General features: G+C 38.0%; 1 protein-coding gene across 1 annotated transcript; it reads right to left on the reverse strand.

Annotated features, from left to right (window-relative positions):
* Positions 1–17,029: 17,029 nt before the first annotated feature.
* Positions 17,030–18,228, reverse strand: LOC111377473. Its single transcript, XM_023000580.1, has one exon. The coding sequence runs from the start codon at positions 18,226–18,228 to the stop codon at positions 17,179–17,181; it is 1,050 nt and encodes a 349-aa protein (XP_022856348.1). The 3' UTR covers positions 17,030–17,178.
* Positions 18,229–21,279: the final 3,051 nt, after the last annotated feature.

Genomic DNA, 21,279 nt, shown 5'->3' on the forward strand with positions numbered 1-21,279 from the left:
TTTTCTCGTTTCTTTTGATGTTATTTATACTTTAGACCATTCAATTACTTGCCAACCCTCAATTAGGCCCTTGAACTACTTCCTTAAATTACAGCACTTCTCAAACTTTTTGTAAAATTTTCAATATATCCTCAGTTGAAATGATTTCACCCCATGTCCCAATCCCTCCAAAACACCATTCTTGGTGGTATAAATTTAGGGAAATATCATTTGTAAAATGTTTTCTTACAACATTGTTGACAATATTGGTAGGTGACAAAAAAATTTGGATGGAAAGAGAAAAAATTAATTTTTAAATTGTCTAATGACAACGTACCACATGACATATTATCAATAATGTTGGCAAAAATATTCCCCATGTAGCATAACTCAGTGATACAAAGGATAGGAGTGAAATAGTCTCAACTTTGCTGACAGTCACAGTGTGAGAGTTCGATTCCTAAGATATGGAATTGAACTCTTTGTGGGCATCAGTGTACGGGCAAACTCTTATTCCCCGTCCTGCTGTGGTACATTTCGCGATTTATCTCCTTCACGATATTCTAGGGGTGGGATGGTGGGGATCCTTAAGGTTGGGGTTGAACCTTTTAATAATGTTGGCAAAAATATTGTACACCAAACATGATTCATAAATTTAAGGGGTTGAATTGACCCAAATGCATTTTTGACTATCATGGTATGATTTTTTGGATTTTCTCGTATCATCAGCTAGCTTTAGAAGATTGTTTTGAAATTTACTAAATTAAAACATTCAAATATGATCAAGACAAGTGAAAATGTATAGAATTTATAGTAATGTGGAACGGATAATATGAAGTGTTATATGCTGGAATATACTTACATATAATGTGTTACCATGAAACACTTCAATGGTCAAGTCACTTGAATTTTCGACACAGCAATGTCTAGTTTAATTTGTTGACCATTATTGTTATTATTATTATTATTATTATATGAAGATAGAAAAGCTTAGGCAATGGATGTGGTCCACTTTAAAATAATGTAAGCTTAGCTTCTGTTCGGCCCCCATTTTTTTTTTCCAAATTTTAATATTTAGAATAGTGTTTTTTAAGCATGTGTGGTTGAAAAAGAATGAAAAATGTTTAATTTATGTGTAATATTATTTTATGGAAGATTGTGTGGTTGAAAATAAAAGAGGAAAAAATGAAAGAAAATGAGGATCAAATGGGGGTTTACTATAGAGATCGGAAATTTCTAATATTGTACAACTACTCTAGCATACATTATTTAAGTAGTAATAGTATATAGGTGTCTGCAGGGGCAGAACTAGAATTTTTATCTAGTGCGGGCACAATTTTAAATATCGGCTACAGTGATTTTTTTAGTCCTTGTGGTTGTGATTGTTGCTGCTTCTCACTGTGGTTCCCACTTCCGCTAGTAGCAGTGTCATTCAAAGCATCCAGAGGAGTCATCAATTATTAGAAATTCATGATATGGGACCATAATTTCGACAAGAATCATCCATAAGTAATAAAATACTAAGCCTCCAAAAATTTGCAATAGGCAATATTAAAGTATAACGGTGAACATCTAAAATTTTAAAATTATAAACATGTTAACATTAAAAGTACAATAACAGTAAACTTTTAAATTGAGCAAATATTGAGAAACAATATTAAAGTAAAATGGTAAACATTTTCACACTGTCTAATGAATTAAATCTCCATATTTCACAGTGACTATCACCATTAACACTACCTTCAACTAATAATATTACCTAAGTGAAATAATATACAAATGCAAACACCATGGCAGTGGACCAATTTAAAATTCAAATCCAATCCAGCAAACAAATGCAAAGACCATGGCAATGACCAATTTAAAATTCAAACCCAATCCATCCGACCAAAGTGGCCTGACACCATGCAAGTTTGCAATTCCACTACTCTTTGACTGAAATCAAATTTTATATGAAATATACATACACAATATACACAATCTTCAAGCTATGAAGAAACCAAGAAGATGCCCTAACTGGAAAATTGAAATTCTCAAATGAAAAGTTGATTGACGGAAATAAGAAGCAAATTGAAGCTGGAGGACCGAATCAACAAAAGCAGCCTTGAAACAGAGTGGAGAGAAAAGTGTGTAGCTGGAGAGGAGTGGAGAGAAAATTGTTTTCAGCAGATCCAATCCTCCAGAAATTCCAATGCAGGCACTGCCTTCAACTATTGCAAGAAATCTCAGATGAGGTGAGGCGGATGCCTGCACTCGCCTCTGTGTGGCTCCGCCCCTAGGTGTCTGTCCTTTTAAAATTGACACGAACTATAAGCAAGTCTTATCCTTATGCTGTAGTCTTGGATGGCAACGTGCCTTAAACGGGCTGTTAGTAGACTCCGGGTTCTAAGGCAATGTTAATTTAATTGTGAGCATATGTGGTGGTGCATGAATAACTTGTGCTCGGCATTGGTGCGGGCATCAATTGTGGGATGGAGGTAGCAAGGCATGGACAGGTTCGAGCTTGCTGCCCAGACAAGTCTAGTCGACAAAATTGAGTATGCAGAGGCAGCACGTGTTTGGCACATGATGGGCAATTATTTCATGGCTCTAGTAGTCGTAAGCTTTTGGCAGTCGATGGAAATTGGCTTGGTAGCCAGTTTCTAGGTAGTTTGGTTGACACGTGTTCTTCCTTAAACGATTGAGGGCGCCGACTTCATATAATTTTGGTATATTTGAAATTAATTTAGTACATTTGTTGATACACTAAAAGTGCAGCCCAAATCAAATAGCCCAAAGAGTGAAGCCCAATTGGGGAATTTAGGATAAAGGTCCAAACAGGATTATTGAGGTATGCGATGGAAGCCCACAAACACGATAACATTATCGTCCAAGCTCGCAAGAAGCCTAGAATCTGAATGAATGGAGTACCTTACGGTCGCCCAGAGCGATGACCCCGTTCTCGCCCAAACTTTCAAATCGCCCAGGATCTTAGCAAGCATAACATTATGGTTATCCAGAATAGAAGTCGTTGAAGCAGTTATTGAGTGATCTTATCACATTCCACGATTCAAGGAGCCCAGTTGAAGGCGGTTGAATGACAAAGAGTAATGACAACAGTTAGAGACGGCAATTTCACGACAAGTTAGCCACCATAAAGAAAGTGGGTAGTTATACAGCAATTAAGCAGTTTCCAAGCGGTTTACCACGAAAAAATAATCAAGGAAATATAAAAGGAAGAGAAGACATAGAGAAAAAGGACCCCGAATCAAATACTCTCAAACAGAGAATATGTAATTTCAATTTCTTAGTTTAAACTTAAACATTTCTGTTAGTACTCATGTGCTTGCGCCCCTTGGAGACATTCTGTTTAGTTCCAATTGTAAATCATCGCCAATAAAACACCTATTTTTGGGACTTTGTCTCAAGAGGTCTGTTCCTTACACAATCGTCTGATTCATTTTTTAACTGTTAGCGACTACCCGCGCGAAACAATTTGGCACGCCCAGTGGGACTTTGGTGTTTGGTGTTGAAGATACAAAAGGTGAAACAATATGTCTCACAAACTCGGTAAGGAAGCAGCAAGTCAGGGAGGAGTCCAGTCTGTGATCGAGCGATATGAGGAGCAGCAAAGCTCTCGATGAACAGAGGGACAGAGTCAGAGCAGTCACAATCGTTACAAACCAATGACAGAGTTGAGTCCTCGAACCATGCGTACATTGCTTAGAGAACTCACACACGATGTCGTTGAACAGGTAAATCCACAAAATGTTCATAATATGGAAATATTTACTCAGAATGGGAATACACATTATGACAATATGGCCAAACAACTGAATACGTTAAATGAAATAATGAATAAGTTAGTAGGCCAAATTTGTCAGCCAGTTGTGCCTATTGCAAATCACTTTCAAACTAGGACAATCGTGGGACATAATTCCCCAGTCCTAAGTCTAAATCAGGGGATAGAACCACCTTTTGGTCCACCTACTTTAAACCAGGAGGATGGTGTAATGCCAAATCAGAAGAGTGGTAATGGTACATCTAACTTGGGGGATAACCTAAATATGAGAGACAACATCCTAAATAATGGACAGAATACCCCACGTGTTAATGATGGAATAAATATTCAGGCTAATGGTAACAACAGCCCAAATCATGGCAACTTTGTTGCCAACCAAGGACCAAACATCAGACCGCAGGCAAATCAACTAATCAACCAATCCGTATGAATTCCATATGACCTCAACGTCATGGTCAAAAATCAAATTATGGAAATAGTACAGGATCAAATGACTTTTGGGGTAAGTCCTGTCATTAGACCGACTTACACAAAGTCATACCCTGATTGGGTAGACCAAGTATATCCATGGCCTAGAGGGTATAAAGTGCCAGAATTCTCATTATTTATTGGTTTATGAGAGGTGTCTACTCTAGAACACATAGGGCGATTCACCCTGCAAAGTGGTGAAGTAATCGACTACCATAAAATGAGGTTGTTCCCTAGTTCATTAACAGGAATAGCTTTCTCTTGGTTCATCAATTTGCCAGCGAACTCTGTTCAAACATGGCAACAATTGAAGCAATTGTTCCATGCTCAGTTTTATAAGACTGAATCTGAAGTTACTTTGTCCGATTTGGCGAATCTACGTCAAATGCCAAACGAATGGGCAGAAGGTTTCTTTCAAAGGTTCAAAACAGCAAGAAGTAAATGTTTTGTACCTTTACCATAAAAGGAGTTTGTCAAAATCACTCAAAGTTGTCTAAACTTTGATTTGAAAAAGAAAATCCAAGACAGGGAATTTTCTGATCTTTTCCAATTGAGCACAAACGTGATTAGGTATGAGCGATTAATAAGAAAAGAAGAGCAAATGAAAAATTCTAGCAAGGAAACTTATTATAGAGACCCAAATTTTGATGTTCATACCATTAATGACGAGTATTATGATCAAACCAAAATGTGTTTGGCCGTATTAATCAAATGAGACGCGTATACTTGTCCTATAATGGCTAAACCTAGATCGTCGGGCAAGGATGAGCCTATAAAAGTTGAAAACAAGAAGGCTGGAACGTTCTCGTTCGATCTAACCAAAGCTGACCTTATATTTGATAAACTATATAAGGATAAGCAGATAAAGTTGAGCGATAAACATAAGTTGCCAAGTCCTGAACAAATCAAGGGTAAAAAATATTGTAAGTGGCATAATGCATGGTCGCATTTGACTAACAACTGTTTGGTTTTTCGCCATGTGTTACAGGACGCCATTGAATCAAGACGAATTACGTTCGAGGATAAAAAGAAGATGGCAGTGGACGAAAACCCTTTTCCATAGCCACTTGGGGTGAACATGGTGATGACTGGTTTCAAAAACAAGTTGCTAAAATTCAAGTTGGTTATAGATGACGAAGAAGAGAAATCTGGGCCACACCCCAGTGTCTTTGAACGTATCAAAGGGAAGGAGCCTGAAAAGGACGAAGACGTCCTGTGTGCAAGATGTAAAAGAGAAGTGAGTGCAAATACAGAGAAACCAGGGATATGACAGCATCACCATCGCCTTAGTTTTTTCCCAAACGCTCAGCCTGGTAGAGGGCGAGGTACATCATTCTATAGGGGACTACCTTTCGAGAGGCAGTTCAAGTCAATAAATAATGGGAGAACATTCAGGCCACAACCTCGCCAACCAAATGTATGGCATTCGTTCCAGTATAATGCAGGAAAGGTGATACCCTTCAATGAGATGACTAGAACCCAACAAAGGCGTTTTCAACGGAATTATGGACGAATGATGAGGCAACAACAGGGAGTGCCACGTCCTAAGGTGCCTAAATTACTCGAGGTGGCCAATCAAAATGTTCTCGAAGACAGTGAGGAGATCGGTACAGGTGAGTCGATGGAAGAATTGCCAAAGAATTCTTCTGGGAGATCGAAGTTTGAGCGAGGCAGAAGGGATGAAGAAGATCCAGATCAGCCCCTTACTATTTAGTTCGGTACGTTACCTCCTGTCATGACTAATAACTATTTACTCGCCAATGAATTCAAGAACAAAGAGAAAGAAGAAAAAGAGAAGGAGGATAACGAGGAAGAAGCATGTGTGCTAGAATGTGAAGAAGGCCAAGCTTCAAGAGGGGCCTACAATGGTAAAGAGGATGATGGTATGACGGACATCGAAGAGAAAATTGATATGGAAGCAGAAAGAAGAAAAAAAGGAGTATCGCACAATACTCTGTTGAAACGACTACATCGAGAGGGAGTTCGTGAAGTGGACTTGTTGGGGGAACCATTTGAGCATTCTTTCGATTATTACATGCTGTACGGGATGCCCAAGAGGAAAAAGAGAGTACCTCACTCTGAAAAGTATAGATCATCTCCAAAAATAATGCCTCTTCCCACAGGTTGGGTAACCGAAGAAGAAGCATTAGAAAACAATAAAAAGGAAATTCAGGAAGCGAAAGTTCAGTGCGACATACTGCACGTTGACTTATCACAAAAGGATAATTCAACAGAGAACAAGCAGGAAGTGAAAATAGATGCTGTCGAAAAGGTTATTTTTAATAGACCAGCCATGAAGTTAACTAAATACTTGAGACCATTGTATGTTAAGGCTTTAGTTAACGGTATACCTGTGGTGAAAGTACTTATCGATAATGGAGCAGCTATAAATACCATTCCATCTAGGATGATGAGGAAGTTTGCAAAGATAGAAAGTGATATGATTCCAACAGAAGTCATCCTTACAAGTTTCAATGGAGGAGCAACTTCAACTAAAGAGGTTATGCCATTGGACATAACTGTAGGGACAACTACTAGGACCACAGTCTTCTTCATAATAGATGGTCCTACTAGTTACAATATGTTATTAGGAAAGGATTGGATTCACGAAAGTCGCTGCATACCTTCATCGCTCCATCAATGCTTGGTTTTCTGGAATGACAAGGGCAAAGCATAAGTGGTACAGGCAGATCATAGACCTTTTGTCGCAGAAGCAAACTCAGTGGAAAGATTCATGTACAAAGAAAATTACGGACCTGTCAGAGTGGTCCAAGATGGAGAAGAAACTCAAATTGTTGCACAGAGCGAGGAGCCATTTTCGGTAGATGCACTCACTGAAATGTTCAGTCAAATGAGCCCAAATATAGTGGCCCTAGAAGAGCTAGTAATTGGCAAAAAAGTAATCAAGGAGTTTTAAATGAGTTGTAAGCAATAAAGGCAAATGGTCGATGTTCAGGCCTTCAAAGCCAAATTAATAGCTTTCAATACAGAATGTAAAGACAAGACGAAAGAAGAAGCATCCTTGAAAGCATTAGGATACAAATTGGCAGTGTTCGAGTTGGAACAAAGTATTGGTCGAGAAGTCAACAAGATGGATTGTTTAGAAGAAGAAGTGCCTATAAGGGAATTGGACGATGAAATAATGAGGATCACCAAGTCTGGATACGCTCAAGCACAAGACCCTCTGATTAAAGTGAATATTGGCAATGAAGGTGAAGATCGCCCAATATTCGTCAGCCAGATGCTCGATCAAGAGGTTAGTGATAAATTAATTGCTTTATTAAAGGAATATAAAGATTGTTTTGCTTGGGAATATGAACATATGCCTGGTTTAGATAGAGATTTGGTGAAACATAGATTGCCAACCAAGCCAAATTTTAAACCTCATAAGCAACCTCATAGGCGTTTTGCTCCTAATGTACTTCCTGAAATTAAGAAAGAAATAGAGCGATTATTAAAAGCAGGCTTTATTAGAACAGCCAAATATGTAGAGTGGTTGTCCAATATCGTGCCAGTGCTAAAAAAGAATGGTAAATTAAGGGTGTACATAGACTTTAGAAACTTAAACATAGCCACACCCAAAGATGAATATCCAATGCCTACAGTAGATTCTTTAGTAGACTCGACTGCCGGACATGTAATATATTCCTTCATGGATGGGTATTCAGGATACAATCAAATTTATATAGTTGAGGAAGATATACACAAAACTGCTTTTAGGTGCCCTGGATCTCTAAGATGTTTTGAATGGGTAGTTATGTCTTTCGGCCTGAAAAATGCAGGAGCGATTTATCAAAGGACAATGAACTTGATTTTTCACAATATGATAGGCAAGTTTGTTGAGGTGTATGTAGATGATATAGTGGTCAAATTCATTAAAGAAGAGGACCATTTTGAACAATTGAGATGTTCATTTGAGCGAATGAAGCAATATAAACTAAAATTGAATCTCTTGAAATGTGCATTTGGCGTTAATGCAGAAAAGTTCCTTGATTTCTTAGTACACAAAAGGGGAATTGAACTTGATAGAATAAAGCGAAGGCCATTTTAGAGGCCAAACCATCTAGCAATAAAAAAGAATTGCAAAGATTCCTAGGTCAAGTAAATGTTTTAAGACGCTTTATTTTTAATTGTGCAGGGCGAACTAAAGTTTTTTCGCCACTTTTAAAGCTGAAAAACCTGAACGAATTTGTCTGGAAAGAAGAGTATCAAAAGGCTTTTGAAAGCCTAAAGACATATTTATCAAGTCCACCAGTGTTGGTGTCACCAATCCAAGGACGACCAATAAAAGTGTTTATATCGGCTGAACAAGAATCAATAGCTGGAATGGTCGCGCAAGAAGACCAATTTGGTGAAAAAAGGGTGATTTACTACTTGAGTAGACGGTTAACAAGATGTGAATGTAATTACTCTACCATTGAAAAATTATGTCTTGCATTGTATTTCACGTGTACGAAATTAAGGGCTTATTTACGGCCCGTAACCGTTTATTTGATTTCTAGAGTAAATTTGGTTAAATATATGTTCTCTCGCCCAATTTTACACCAAAGGGTAGGTCTTTGGACGTTAGTATTATCAGAATTTGAAATACAATACATACCCCAAACGGCAATAAAAAATCAGGCTTTGGCTAACTTTTCACCGATCATCCATGCCTTGAGATACCTGAGAAAATTGAATTAGAAATCAATTTATTCGAATTAAAACTTTGAGTTTTATATTTTGATGGGTCAAAAACTTCTAAAGGTACAGGAGTAGGAGTAGTATTGATAAATCCTTTAGAGATTTGTTACAAGTTCGCATTCACTTTGGATAGGATGTGCACCAACAATCCAGCCGAATATAAAGCCTTAATCGTAGGTTTAGAATTACTGATAGATATGGAGGTAAAGAATGTGATCGTTAGAGGCGATTCCCAATTGGTAATTCACCAATTGACCGTTGATTTTAAGTGCCAAAATGATTCTATTATAAGTCAATATGAAATCGCCCAAAAATTGTTGGAAGAATTCGATCAAGTAGAGCTTCAATGTGTTAATAGATATATAATGACATAGCAAATGAGTTGGCCTAGATGGCCTCAGGGTATTCAAAGGCTTTAAATTGGAAATCTACTTATGAATATGGAGTAATATTGCCCATAGTCCAAAGAAGGGCGAGAAAGATTGAAATTCATTGCATACAAGATGGAGGGCATAGATCAAAAGGTTCCTTAAAGAACCTAATAAAGGAGGTAGTAAAAAATGAAGTTGCGTTTGCTAAACTATATATTGATAGATGAAGAGTTATTTAAGAAACGCTCTGATGGTATATTACTAAAATATGTAAGTTTGCAAGAAGCCAGAACAATCATGGCTAAAGTGCATGAAGGGATATGTGGAGCTCATCAAACTGGCCAAAAGATGAGATGAATAATTATTAGGAATTGATATTTTTTGCCCAAGATGGGAGAATTATGTGTTCAATATGCGAAGAGTTGTCTAGCATGCTAAAAGTATGGTCCAATACAAAGGGCGCCAGCAAGAGAGATGGCACCCATTATCAAACCCTGGTCGTTCAAGGGTTGGGCGATAGACCTGATAGGGAAGATTTATCCCCCATCGTCCAAGTAACATACATTTGTTATAGTTGCAACTGATTTTTTCACTAAGTGGGTAGAAGTCATACCTTTAAAGGAAATCACCCAAAAGAGTGTCATAAAATTTATCCGTGATCATATTATTTATAGATTTGGGATTCCACAAACTTTGATGGTAGATCACGAAACTTTTTTAAATGGAGATCAAGTGAATAAATTCTTGAGCGAGTTTGGAGTTAAATTAGTGAACTCCACACCATATTACGCTCAATCTAACGGACAAGCAGAATCTTCTAATAAGATTCTAAAAAATATCATAAGGAAAATGATAAATGAAAATCCCAGGAATTGGCACGAATGTCTAAACAAAGCTTTATGGGCTTATAGGACGTCGCATTGGTCAAGTACCAAGGTTACTCCTTTCCAACTTACTTATGGACAGGAAGCCATTTTGCCTATGGAAATCAATGTGCGATCAATGAGAGTGTGTTTACAACATAAGTTAAGTGATGGTGAGTATACCGAATCACTAGTTCAAAACTTATTGGAGTTGGACGAATTAAAGTTGGACGTCCTGGGAGAATGAACAAATAAAAGCGTAATCAAATTGTGTTGAACGATCGTAGATAAATAGGGCCAGAACGAAATACGTTCAAATAAATTCCTTTATTATCAAATATACATTACAAATTGTGAGATACAAAATACTAAATGCTCTATAAGTTACAATTGAGAGCAAACTAATTTCTCGATCAATTGCCAAGCAAGAGGGTGAACCGGCCCTGGTCGCCGTCCTGATCGCACTGCTGCAAGGGCAAGCAGAGAGGCTGATAAGCACTCTCAACAAGCAAAAAGGAAGAAAAACACCTTCAAATCGCCTGTCTAATCGCATTGTTGCAATAATGGACAAGGAGACTGAGAAGCACTCTCAGTAAGCAAAGTGGTTTGAAAAGCATCCTCAAAAATTGTCTTCCATCATTAAAGTCCTTATAAAAAACATGGAGACGATGGAAAGAACTTTGCTGGCCAAAGAATATTTTCTATATCTCCTATACCAAAGATGACATCAAAATAGATAGCAAAATAGGCGGATCAAATGATCCATTTTTATGGAAGACGAAAATTTTGGATCAATTGTTGAGATGCCAAATGATGGCAGCAAATTAGTTTTTGAAGAAAAGAATGGAAATGAAAATGATGAGTGCGAAATACACATACATTTACAGAGGCGTGAAGGTGAAAAGACAAAATGTGAATGGCCATATTCGAGCCTAATAACTTAAACGTTTTGGAAAAAGAGACGAAAATACCAAGGAAGAATGTATATAAATCTTAGCATAAAGCAATTAAATGCTTGGGAGGTTGATGATTAAGGACAACGTCAATTAAATACGCAAGTAGACAAATTAGTCGTTCATTAATAACGATAACTGCTGTTACATTCAAAATTAGCAATGGCAATTAGTGCGAAGTTACAAAAGGAAAGTTAGTACGAAGTTACAAAAGGAAAGTTAAGGCATTGAATGTCTTAATTACAATTTACCCAAGGCCAAACGAATTCTTTCCCTAAGTCTCCCCCAATCTTTGCTCTGCTGAGAAGATGCGACATTTAATTCAGCTACAAAATCGTTATTAACTCCCAATTTTTTGTACTGCTCAACCACAGACTTGGTTCGTTCAATTCCTTAGGAAGTATTATGCTTTTTAACAGCCATTCTCGCCCTACAATCGTCCATCTTTGCTTGAAGCTCCTTCATCTTCACAGCCAAACTTGTCATCAAAGAGTCTTCGACCATAACGTCGGAGAGATTTCTTTCAATTCGTCCTCAGCTTTGTTAATCTCTAGAAGCAAAGACTCTCTTTCAGATGCAGCACGAAGATACTGAGTACTCCTAGCCTTCAGTTCAACATTTTTGGCTAGCAAGGAGAGAATATCAGAATGAACAACCTTCATCGTCGCTTTAAAGTCAGCAGAAATGTAGAGCGACGGAAGTGTAAGTGCTTGCGCCAATTTCGCACTCAACAGCTCAAACTTATCCTTATGTCTAGTAGCACTAGCCTGACAGATATCTATGTCCATGAAAGACACATACTCAAATACTGGCTGCTTGAGAAACTTCATATCTTCCTGTGAAGAAGCAGAAGGATTACCGGTTGAAGTAGGGCGAGACGTCTTGACTTGCCCCCAGGAAGTAAACAAGTCCTGGATGGAACACACAATGTCATCAGCATCCTGCAAAGAAAAGTGCCAACATTGAGGACTTTCACTACAATAAATGAAGCGAAAATGAAAGTGAAGCAAAATGTTACTTCATCAGCAATTTTGGGAAGTTCAGGCATATCACCAGTAGGCTCCACTACCTGTAGGGTCTTCCCCTTATCTAGGCGAGAAGACTCTGCCACAACGGACAGGCCTATGAGAGTCTCTGCATAATTCAAGAAGTAACGAATCAGAAACCAGTAGCATAAGCAAAGGTAAAACATCAAAATATGTATTACCTTCTGGTTCGACGTTTGGGGGGTCGACGCCCTGGGAAGAAGGTGGCCCTTCTACTGGTTGTGATGAAGGTTTAGGGATTAAGGATTTCTCTTTAAGCATAATCCCTTCATCAACTGATTTGGACGAAGCAACTTCAGCAAAAGATAATAGAGCAGGAGCTACCAAAACCAAAGCCTTCGAAAGGAAAGGCTGAACTTTTCTGAGAAATTCAGGTAAATCATTAGTACATAGAAAATTATGTTTAGGAATAAACAAATTCAATTACCTTTCTCCTAACGATGAGAGGAGCGTCATCATCATCATCATCATCCTGCAAAGTGGGAGATGCTGAAACTGGCCGTTTGTGGCTTAAGGCACTTTTAGCTGCAGTAGCCTTGGCAGGTAGAGAAGCAGATGGATGGATAGAATGTTTAGCGCAAGCACGGAGGAAAGATTCCTAATGGACACAGGGGTGACCAAAATGGGAGAAGTAGAGGGAGTGCCTGACTGGTCTAGTAAATGGAAGGCACGATTAGCATCAGTTGCAAACAATCGGCGTGATACTGATGGCCAAAGCTGTTTAAAAGGGGATGGATAGCACAATTAGAATTGAAAGGGGCTAATGAAAATTTGCTCGTCAAAAGAATGTTGCGAGCATCTATAGCTTGTGCCTCTGCCTTATTAATAGTGTGAAAACGATCTATCAAATTTTTGGAGTAACAAAGAGGAACAGGCTAAGTTTGACCAAACCAAGTTGGCGAGCAAAAAATTGGGGAGCATATATTTCAACCCCAACTTTGGCATTAGTTCCAGTTAAGATATCGTGGAACAATTCCCTCCCAATCAAAAACTGAACCCAAACAAGCAAAGAGGCACTCGCACTGTCTAGGGTGGATGGAGGTTGCACATAATCTGGAATCAAATGAGCAGGAAAAGGAAAGAAGGAAGGAATCGAATTTAAGGTATAAAAGAATGAAAAAGTGTCTCTACTGGACATATTTACAGGGGTCAGTAGATCAATGGCTAGCCCATAGCAGCTAGCAGAATGAAGGGAAATGGATAGAGCACCAAGTGGTGGAAAATATGCTCTCAACCACAGTTGAGTGAACCAAAGGGGGCTGCTGCCAGTGGGAGATGTACCATTCTTCAATTGAAATTGAAGAGAAGTCATGCCTCTATAAAGAGCGGCTAAAAAGAAGAAACATAAGTTCAAAGGCCTACCACGCGCCAATTCATGCGCTATGGGTAAGTAGCTCATAGAAGGTTTCATAATTGACACACAAAGAATATATTTACAGAGCCAAATCTGAAGAAAGGTCACACGCTCAGCATGGGAAGGTTTAACGCTTGAGTGATTATAAAAGCCTTGCAGGCTTGAATAGGACTCAGTAAGTTTCTTATCAAATTTCGGGGCAACACTGGAAATCAAGGTACCAGGAAAGATGATATCGCCCAAAGGCGGCAGATTTATCAGGGCTCCAACATCCCTTAAAGTAATAAACATGAGACCAAGAGGGAAACGAAGGTGTTAAACTCAGAAGACCAAAAACTCAAAGCAATAGGAAAAAGCACTGGGTCAAAAATCGGGGGTTGAAGAGAAATTTCTAATAAATCTGAAATCCTAGCACGATCAAAAATCGCCTTGGTGGGGCCATGACTCACAAGACGTGCATGTCATCTACGAAAAATAACATCAGCTTTGGGCCAAGTACAAATACTTTTTTCGCGAATCGGCCTCAATGGCAGAGAGTTCAGGAACGGAGAACCTTGAGTGCAAGGGAACAGCTGACCCACTGCCACTTGTCTGACGGCTTCGGCATTATTGAACGATGGACCCAAATAGAATTCATTGAGGTCAGCACTAGCTTGTGCAAGGAAGTTTGGATTTACATATGGCCTAGTAAGGATTTTTTGGAAATCTTCAAAACTAAAAGAATCATGAGATTGAATTTGTGAAGTAGCCGTTGGAAACAAAGTATAGTTTTGATAAGGTTTGCCTGAAAAACGTAGCAAAGAAGCAAGAATATGAACAGTATAATAGCGAGGAAGAAGCGCGAAATATAGAGACGTGGTTTAGTGGTGCGATAAAATAGCGTGTCCTTTTGGTTTATAAGGGTTTGTAACGTTGTACCTTTTCAGACTGTAGAAGGAAATAATGATTGAAATTCTTGGAAATTTCAAATATTGCTGGAAAATACAAAGTAAATATGAGTGAATATGGCAAAGATTAATAATTAGTATTAATTCTACCATATTGGGGAGTAATTGTTGATACACTAAAAGTGCAGTCCAAATCAAATAGCCCAAAGAGTGAAGCCCAATTAGGGAATCCAGGATAAAGGTCCAAATAGAATTATTGAGGTATGCGATGGAAGCCCACGAACATGGTAACATTATCGTCCAAACTTGCAAGACGCCCAGAATCTGAGCGAATGGAGTACCTTACGGTCGCCCAGAGCGATGACCCCATTTTTGCCCAAACCTTTGAATCACCTAGGATCTTAGCAAGCATAACATTATGGTTATCTAAAATAGTAGTCGTTGAAGCAGTTATTAAGTGATCTTATCACATTCCACGATTTAAGGAGCCCAGTTGAAAGCGGTTGAATGACAAAGAGTAATGACAACAGTTAGAGACGGCAGTCCCACGACAAGTTAACCACCATAAAGAAAGTGGGTAGTTATACAGCAATCAAGCAGTTTCCAAGCGGTTTACCACGAAGAAATAATCAAGGGAATATAAAAGGAAGAGAAGATATAGAAAAAAAGGACCCCGAATCAAATACTCTCAAACAGAGAATATGTAATTTCAATTTCTTAATTTAAATTTAAACATTTCTTTTAGTACTCGTGGGCTTGCGCCCCTTGGAGGCATTCTGTTTAGTTCCAATTGTAAATCATCGCCAATAAAACACCACTTTTTGAGATTTTGTCTCAAGAGGTCTGTTCCTTATACAATCATCTGATTCTTTTTTTAATTGTTAGGGACTACCCGCGCGAAACAACATTCTCTTATATTGTGGAGTAATATAAGAGTTGGAAATGATTCTTGTAAGGGAAAAAATTCACAATTTAGGTATTAACTATAGGTCAATTTAATTTTTAAGTTTAAAGTTTCAAAATTCAAAATTCAGTGACAAATTAATAATTAAAACTATTGTATTAATTAAATATATCATGGTCAAATTATACAATTAATGACCACGGGTATGTATTTATAAATCAGAACTTATTTATTAGTCACATATTATCAAATTAATTGATCACAAATTATTTCACGATCACAAATCAAAAAATTTATAAGTCATTGCTTATTTGTCGATCACGAACAAATTATTTTTCAGTCACAAATTATATAATTTTTATGTCACCATTAGATGTTTGATCATAAAAATACAAATATTTGGCCCCCGTTTGACGTTCATTAAATTAAATTACGTTATATTTCATTTTTCTCTATTTTATTTTCAACCATACAATCTTCCATAAAATAATATTATACGTAAATCGAAAATTTTTCTTTCTTTTTCAACCACTCATTTTTCAAAAAAATACTATTCCACCCATTTTCATTTTCAGGAAATGAGGGTCAAACGGGGGCTTGGTTACAAATTAATCAAATAGTTGGTCATATACACCAAACAGCACCACCGCACACAGTATCGCACACAGTATCGCACTGCAATGTATCACATACCTCTACCACCATCGCACCAACAAAGACAACACACCATCAACATTAGTGCACTGCGGGATCACCATCGAACTGTCTATCACCGCACCACTCAAAAATTAAAATTACAAAGAAGAAGAATGGATCCGCACTGTGCACAAAGGTGATGAACTATCATGCACGAAGCTGCCGTCGCTGGGCCATGATGAGTTGCCGGAGTGAGTGCTGAGACAAAGAAAGGACATGTGATATTATTAATAATTCAAATAACACCTGATTTTTAAATTGGAAAACTTAAACCTTTGTAATTTCCTCTTCTTGTAAATACTGTGTTTTCGTCCCTTTCATTCGCATAAATGGACCTATATTGTGTTTGCATATTGTTGGAAACTTGTGTGTGCTGACTGAGGCACAAACTTAGTGCCATCATAGGTTGAAATTTGGCTAAGTACTAAAAACGAAATTGACCCTGCGTATGCTCCTAGTAGTTTTCTCATAGAATCTATTAAAAATAAATAAATAAATAAAAAATCCTAGTTAGACATGATTTTTGAAAAGCAAAAGATACTTTTGATATTAAGAAGTTACCTTTTGGTCCATTTAAATAATTTTGCCTAATTAAATGTGTTAGAAAAATATACAAAGAAAATTAGAAATACTGCTTAAATTATATAAATAAAATGATGGAAGGAAACATTATAATACACAGAATAACAATAAAATTAGAGGAAATAGTTGTTGAGGTAGTAGGGGTATTAAAAGGAACCGAAACATGTGTTGCACAAAGTTTCCTTAAAATAGATTAGCCCCGCACTGTGGTGCAAGAGGACCAATAACATCTGTCTTCCAGTATACAACGGTTGAAAGTAGTTAATTAACATCTCGTCACTACTTTAGGTGAACTAAGAATGCTCACAATGCTATCAACAAGCTTGCAAAAGACTGAATTATCTAAATTATTAAGAACTAAACTCTTGAAACAAAGATAAGAGATAAATGATTTAATGAGTATTGGTGTTTAGATTTATGTACCAATTAATTGGTCTGTCATGTCAACGGTGCATAAAATAAAGCAAAAAATCTGTGCTTATATATCGAATAAAGGAATAACAATTCGAGGGATTAAAGTTTCTCTATTCTCAAAGGTAGCTTAGCACCAGATTATTGAATCCTAGTTCATGGATTCAGGAGAGAGATTCATTCTTCAAAAATCTGAGCCTTCAAATTGTAATGACATTAGACAGTGTTATCTCAGTATGATCAACATCGCCATTGGATTCTGCAGCCAACTTCACGAGATTAAGAAGACTTCCAGTTGCCAATATTGCCTTGGAATTTATATCACGCAATGATCTTGCATAAAGAGACCTACTTGCAGAGCAAGCAGCTTCATACAATTCCTTATCCTTGTCAGGACTCATCAAACAGTGTCCTAAAATCCGTAAAACTGGTTGCAGAAGCTCCCATGGCAGACTAATCCTGCCCTTTTTCACTTCATTTTTCCTCTCTAAATTTTCACCTTCAATTTCTTTCCCTTCTGATGAACCGGGGGATTCGAGTTCTGTCCCATCGTGGCCAGACCATACTCTGCAAAATTCACATAAATCAATCTTTGAACCCACTGGGATATTCGAAATCTTGCTGTAGTATAATTCTAATGCGACGCCGACAATCCGGGCTCTCCGGGTAGACCGAACGGTGCCATGGGGATCTAAACTTGGAGAAATCACAGCCAAATTCAATTCTGTTGCGCTGTTTTTGGATGTTTGTTTGGTTTCATGGTAAATGCTGGAGTGGGAGAGATCAGGAATACTCACAGTCACAGAATGACCGTTGCGGGAGGTGGTTTCATGCGCATAGAGAGCCAAAAGGACGGCTTCAAAACCGGCGAGAGGCTTATGGAGGGTGACACGTGAGAGATAAGCTCCGGCAATGATTGGAAGAAACCTGAGGACTACTAAGTGGAGATCAGGTAGGGAGGTTTGGAATGTATCGTACAGCCAACGACAAAGGTCGTCATCGCCTGCTCCGGAATCAGGTTGGCGGAGCCGCCGTGATATTTGGTCGGCTGTTTCGGGGTCATGGAGGAGAGAGAAAGCAGGGGTTTCGGATTTAGAGAGTGAAGGTGGAATTGATTGGAGGATTGAGGAGAGAGCTTCAATGGCTATGTGGGCTTGGCTGTATGAATCTTGCCATGTGATGTGCGGCTTGTTTGGGTCGGCGGAATTTTCCGGCGGGGTGGTCGTATCACTGGTGGCTTTGATGGACATAGTGTGCGTATGTATCTGAAAAAGAGAAATATATATACACAGAGAGAGAGAGAGAGAGAGAGAGAGAGCGCTCTGAAAATGGCAAGATTAGAATGTCAGCTGAGGAGAAAATGGAGTAAAATGTGGATCATCCTTAATGAAGTTCTCTTCGGAGACAAATTCGTAGCTCATTCAAAATTAGTTATCAGTGATTTATTCTGAATTTATGTATAACCTTATATTTAATCTTGATCCATTTCATAGTATTGACCCCTGTTTGTTAGAAATTTTAATTTTAATTTATGTTAAAGTCAACAATTAATTTTAACCATACGCCTAGTGAGTTTCACAACTTTTCAACTACACATTTCATTAACTTTTATCGAAATCTACTAAAATTTTAATATTAATTCCCACCAAATAAGTGCAGGTTAGTTCTCAATTTGCGTAGTTTTACTCGAAAACTTCAATCAATTTAACTCATATAAAAAAATTGCACGTTTTATAACAAAATTTTAACTCATTTAATTTCCAAAATAAATTTAAAATCAATTACAGAGATATCACATTAGTGAAAATCAAAGTAACATTCATGGACGAGAACATTAAAAGAATCGAAAGTTGGTTTATGTTGGAAGCTTCAACGGATACGAGCGAGTCATATCCATTTTTGAGCTAAGGGATGCAAATTCAGAGATTAACTATGCAAATGTAATATTTGGTTTTCAATTGGGGGGTTTAGGGTTCTGATTTATGAGAACTTACGGAAATAAACTTTGGAGCAAAAATGTGAAATTTATGATTAATTGGGAAATGGTTAAATGGATGATTGAATCTACCCGAAATTAGGGATGAGAAAATCATGATGGCGGCAGCAACAACACCACCACCACCATCGCCATCACCAATGTTATTTATAAATGTATATATAGAGAGAGTTCATGTAAAGAGAGAAAATGTTTTGAATTTATCCTATTTTTTCCACTTCTCCATAGCGGAATCAATGAGAGATGCGAACAAAGGCTAGAATAATTACTCGTGTTTTTTATTTAATTACGAGTGGTAAAGATGTATCTTATTTTTCAATGATTACTACAGTGGCATGGGTGTAGAGAGAGAGAGAAACGTTTTGACTTTTTGGATATTTCTATAGTGGGTTTGAGGGTGGGATGCATGGGTTGGTTTCCTAAAATTATTGTCGTATTTGCAGGCAATTGGGCGAGAGACTACACACAGTACGAAAAGCGACAGAATTGCTCCAAAATAGAAAACAAAAAAAACAAAAAAAAAAAGAGTTGAACCACAACTTTGAAGGCTCCCATCGTCCCGTCCCTAGAGCTTTATGATAGAGATAAATCACGGGATTTGCCCCAATAGGCCAGGGAATAAGAGCTGCATGTACACTCAAAATTGCTCCAAAATGGATACAATAGAGATGGGTGATTTTATTTTTTATTTTTATAATATTTTATTCACATGGGGCTTACCCCCACGTGAGTGTCTGTATGATTTCTATAAAAAACATTCTGTACAAATGGCAAAAATCGACAATCGATGGTTTAGATAGAGAAATAAGAGAGAGAATTGTGATAGCTGGGAAGTTACCTTTCTGTAAAATATGATTTATGCTTGATATTTTGGAAAGAGTCATATTTGCTCTACACTCTTGTGTATAGCATGCGTGACAGCTCTATCACATGAGGGGATTCTCGATCAGTATGGGACCTCCTCATGTGAGGGGATTGTAAGAATGTACAGCTTTATTCAGAATAACTGTTTCCTGCGGGTTGGTAGATAACAATTAAAAAGGATCAGACGATTGTGTAAGGGACAAACCTCTTGAGACAAAGTCCCAAAAAGAGGTGTTCTTTTATTGGCGATGACTTTACAATTGAAAATTAAAAACAACGTGCCTCCAAGGGGCACAAGCACACGAGTTATTGAAAGAAAATTGTTTAAGTCTAAAAACTAAGGAAATGAAAATTACATGTTCTCTATTCGAGAGTTTTGGATTCTGGTCCCTGCTTCTATGTCCTTTCTTCCTTTTATACTTCATGGACGATCTCTTTGTGATCAACCGTTCTAAAAACTGTTTGATCGTCCTATAACTGTCAACTTTCTTCATAATGGCCAACTTGTCATGACAACTTTCCTTTTTAACTGCTGTCATTACTCTTCATCGTTTAACCGCTTTCGATTGAATTCCTCGAATCGTGGAACGTGATAGGGTTGCTTTAATAACTGCTTTGATAACTGCATTTCTTGATAACCACGACGCTTTATGTATGTTAAGACCTTGGGCGACTTGAAGGTCTGGGCGAGAATAGAGTAACAGCTCTGGGCGACTGTATGACACTCCATTCGCTCAGATTCTGGGCGACTTGCAAACTTGGGCGATGACGTTACCGCGTTCTTGGGCCTCCTTATTCGGGCATTCATCTTCATTTGTTTGATTGGGCTTCGGTCTTTGGGCTATCTGATTTGGGGATCCTCCAATTGGGCTTCACTTCTTGGGCCGCTTGATTTGGGCTGAATTTTTATGTATCAACAATTACCCCCCAATATGGCAGAATTAATAATAATTATTAAATTTTGCCATATTCACTTTGTATTTCCAGCAACATTCGAAATTCCCAAGAATCTCAATCATTGTTTCCTTCTATAACTTGAAAGGTGCGTTGTTTTGCAAACCCTTATAACCCCCAAACACACCATTTCACTGCACCACTAAATCACACCTCAAATTTTTCGCGTCTCTCTCAAGATTTACTGTTCATCATTTGCTTCCCTGCTACGTAACCCTGAAAAACTTCGTTCCATCTCAAATGGCTACTTCACAATCTCAAGCTGGCGACTCCTTTAGTTTCGATGACTTTCAGAAACTCCTGAGTCGTCCATACATAACTCCGAGCTTTCTCGTACCCGCCGACGTTGAATGTAATGAGTTCTACTTGGGTCCTTTCTTCAACAATGCAGAGGTAGTTGAACAGGCGGCGGTGGGTCAGCTGTTTCCTTGCACTCAGGGTCCTCCATTTCTGAACTCTCTACCGCTGGGGCCACTTCGCGAAAGAG

Source organism: Olea europaea, unplaced genomic scaffold (assembly GCF_002742605.1).
Source record: "Olea europaea var. sylvestris unplaced genomic scaffold, O_europaea_v1 scaffold1658, whole genome shotgun sequence".
Classification (NCBI taxonomy): Eukaryota; Viridiplantae; Streptophyta; class Magnoliopsida; order Lamiales; family Oleaceae; genus Olea; species Olea europaea.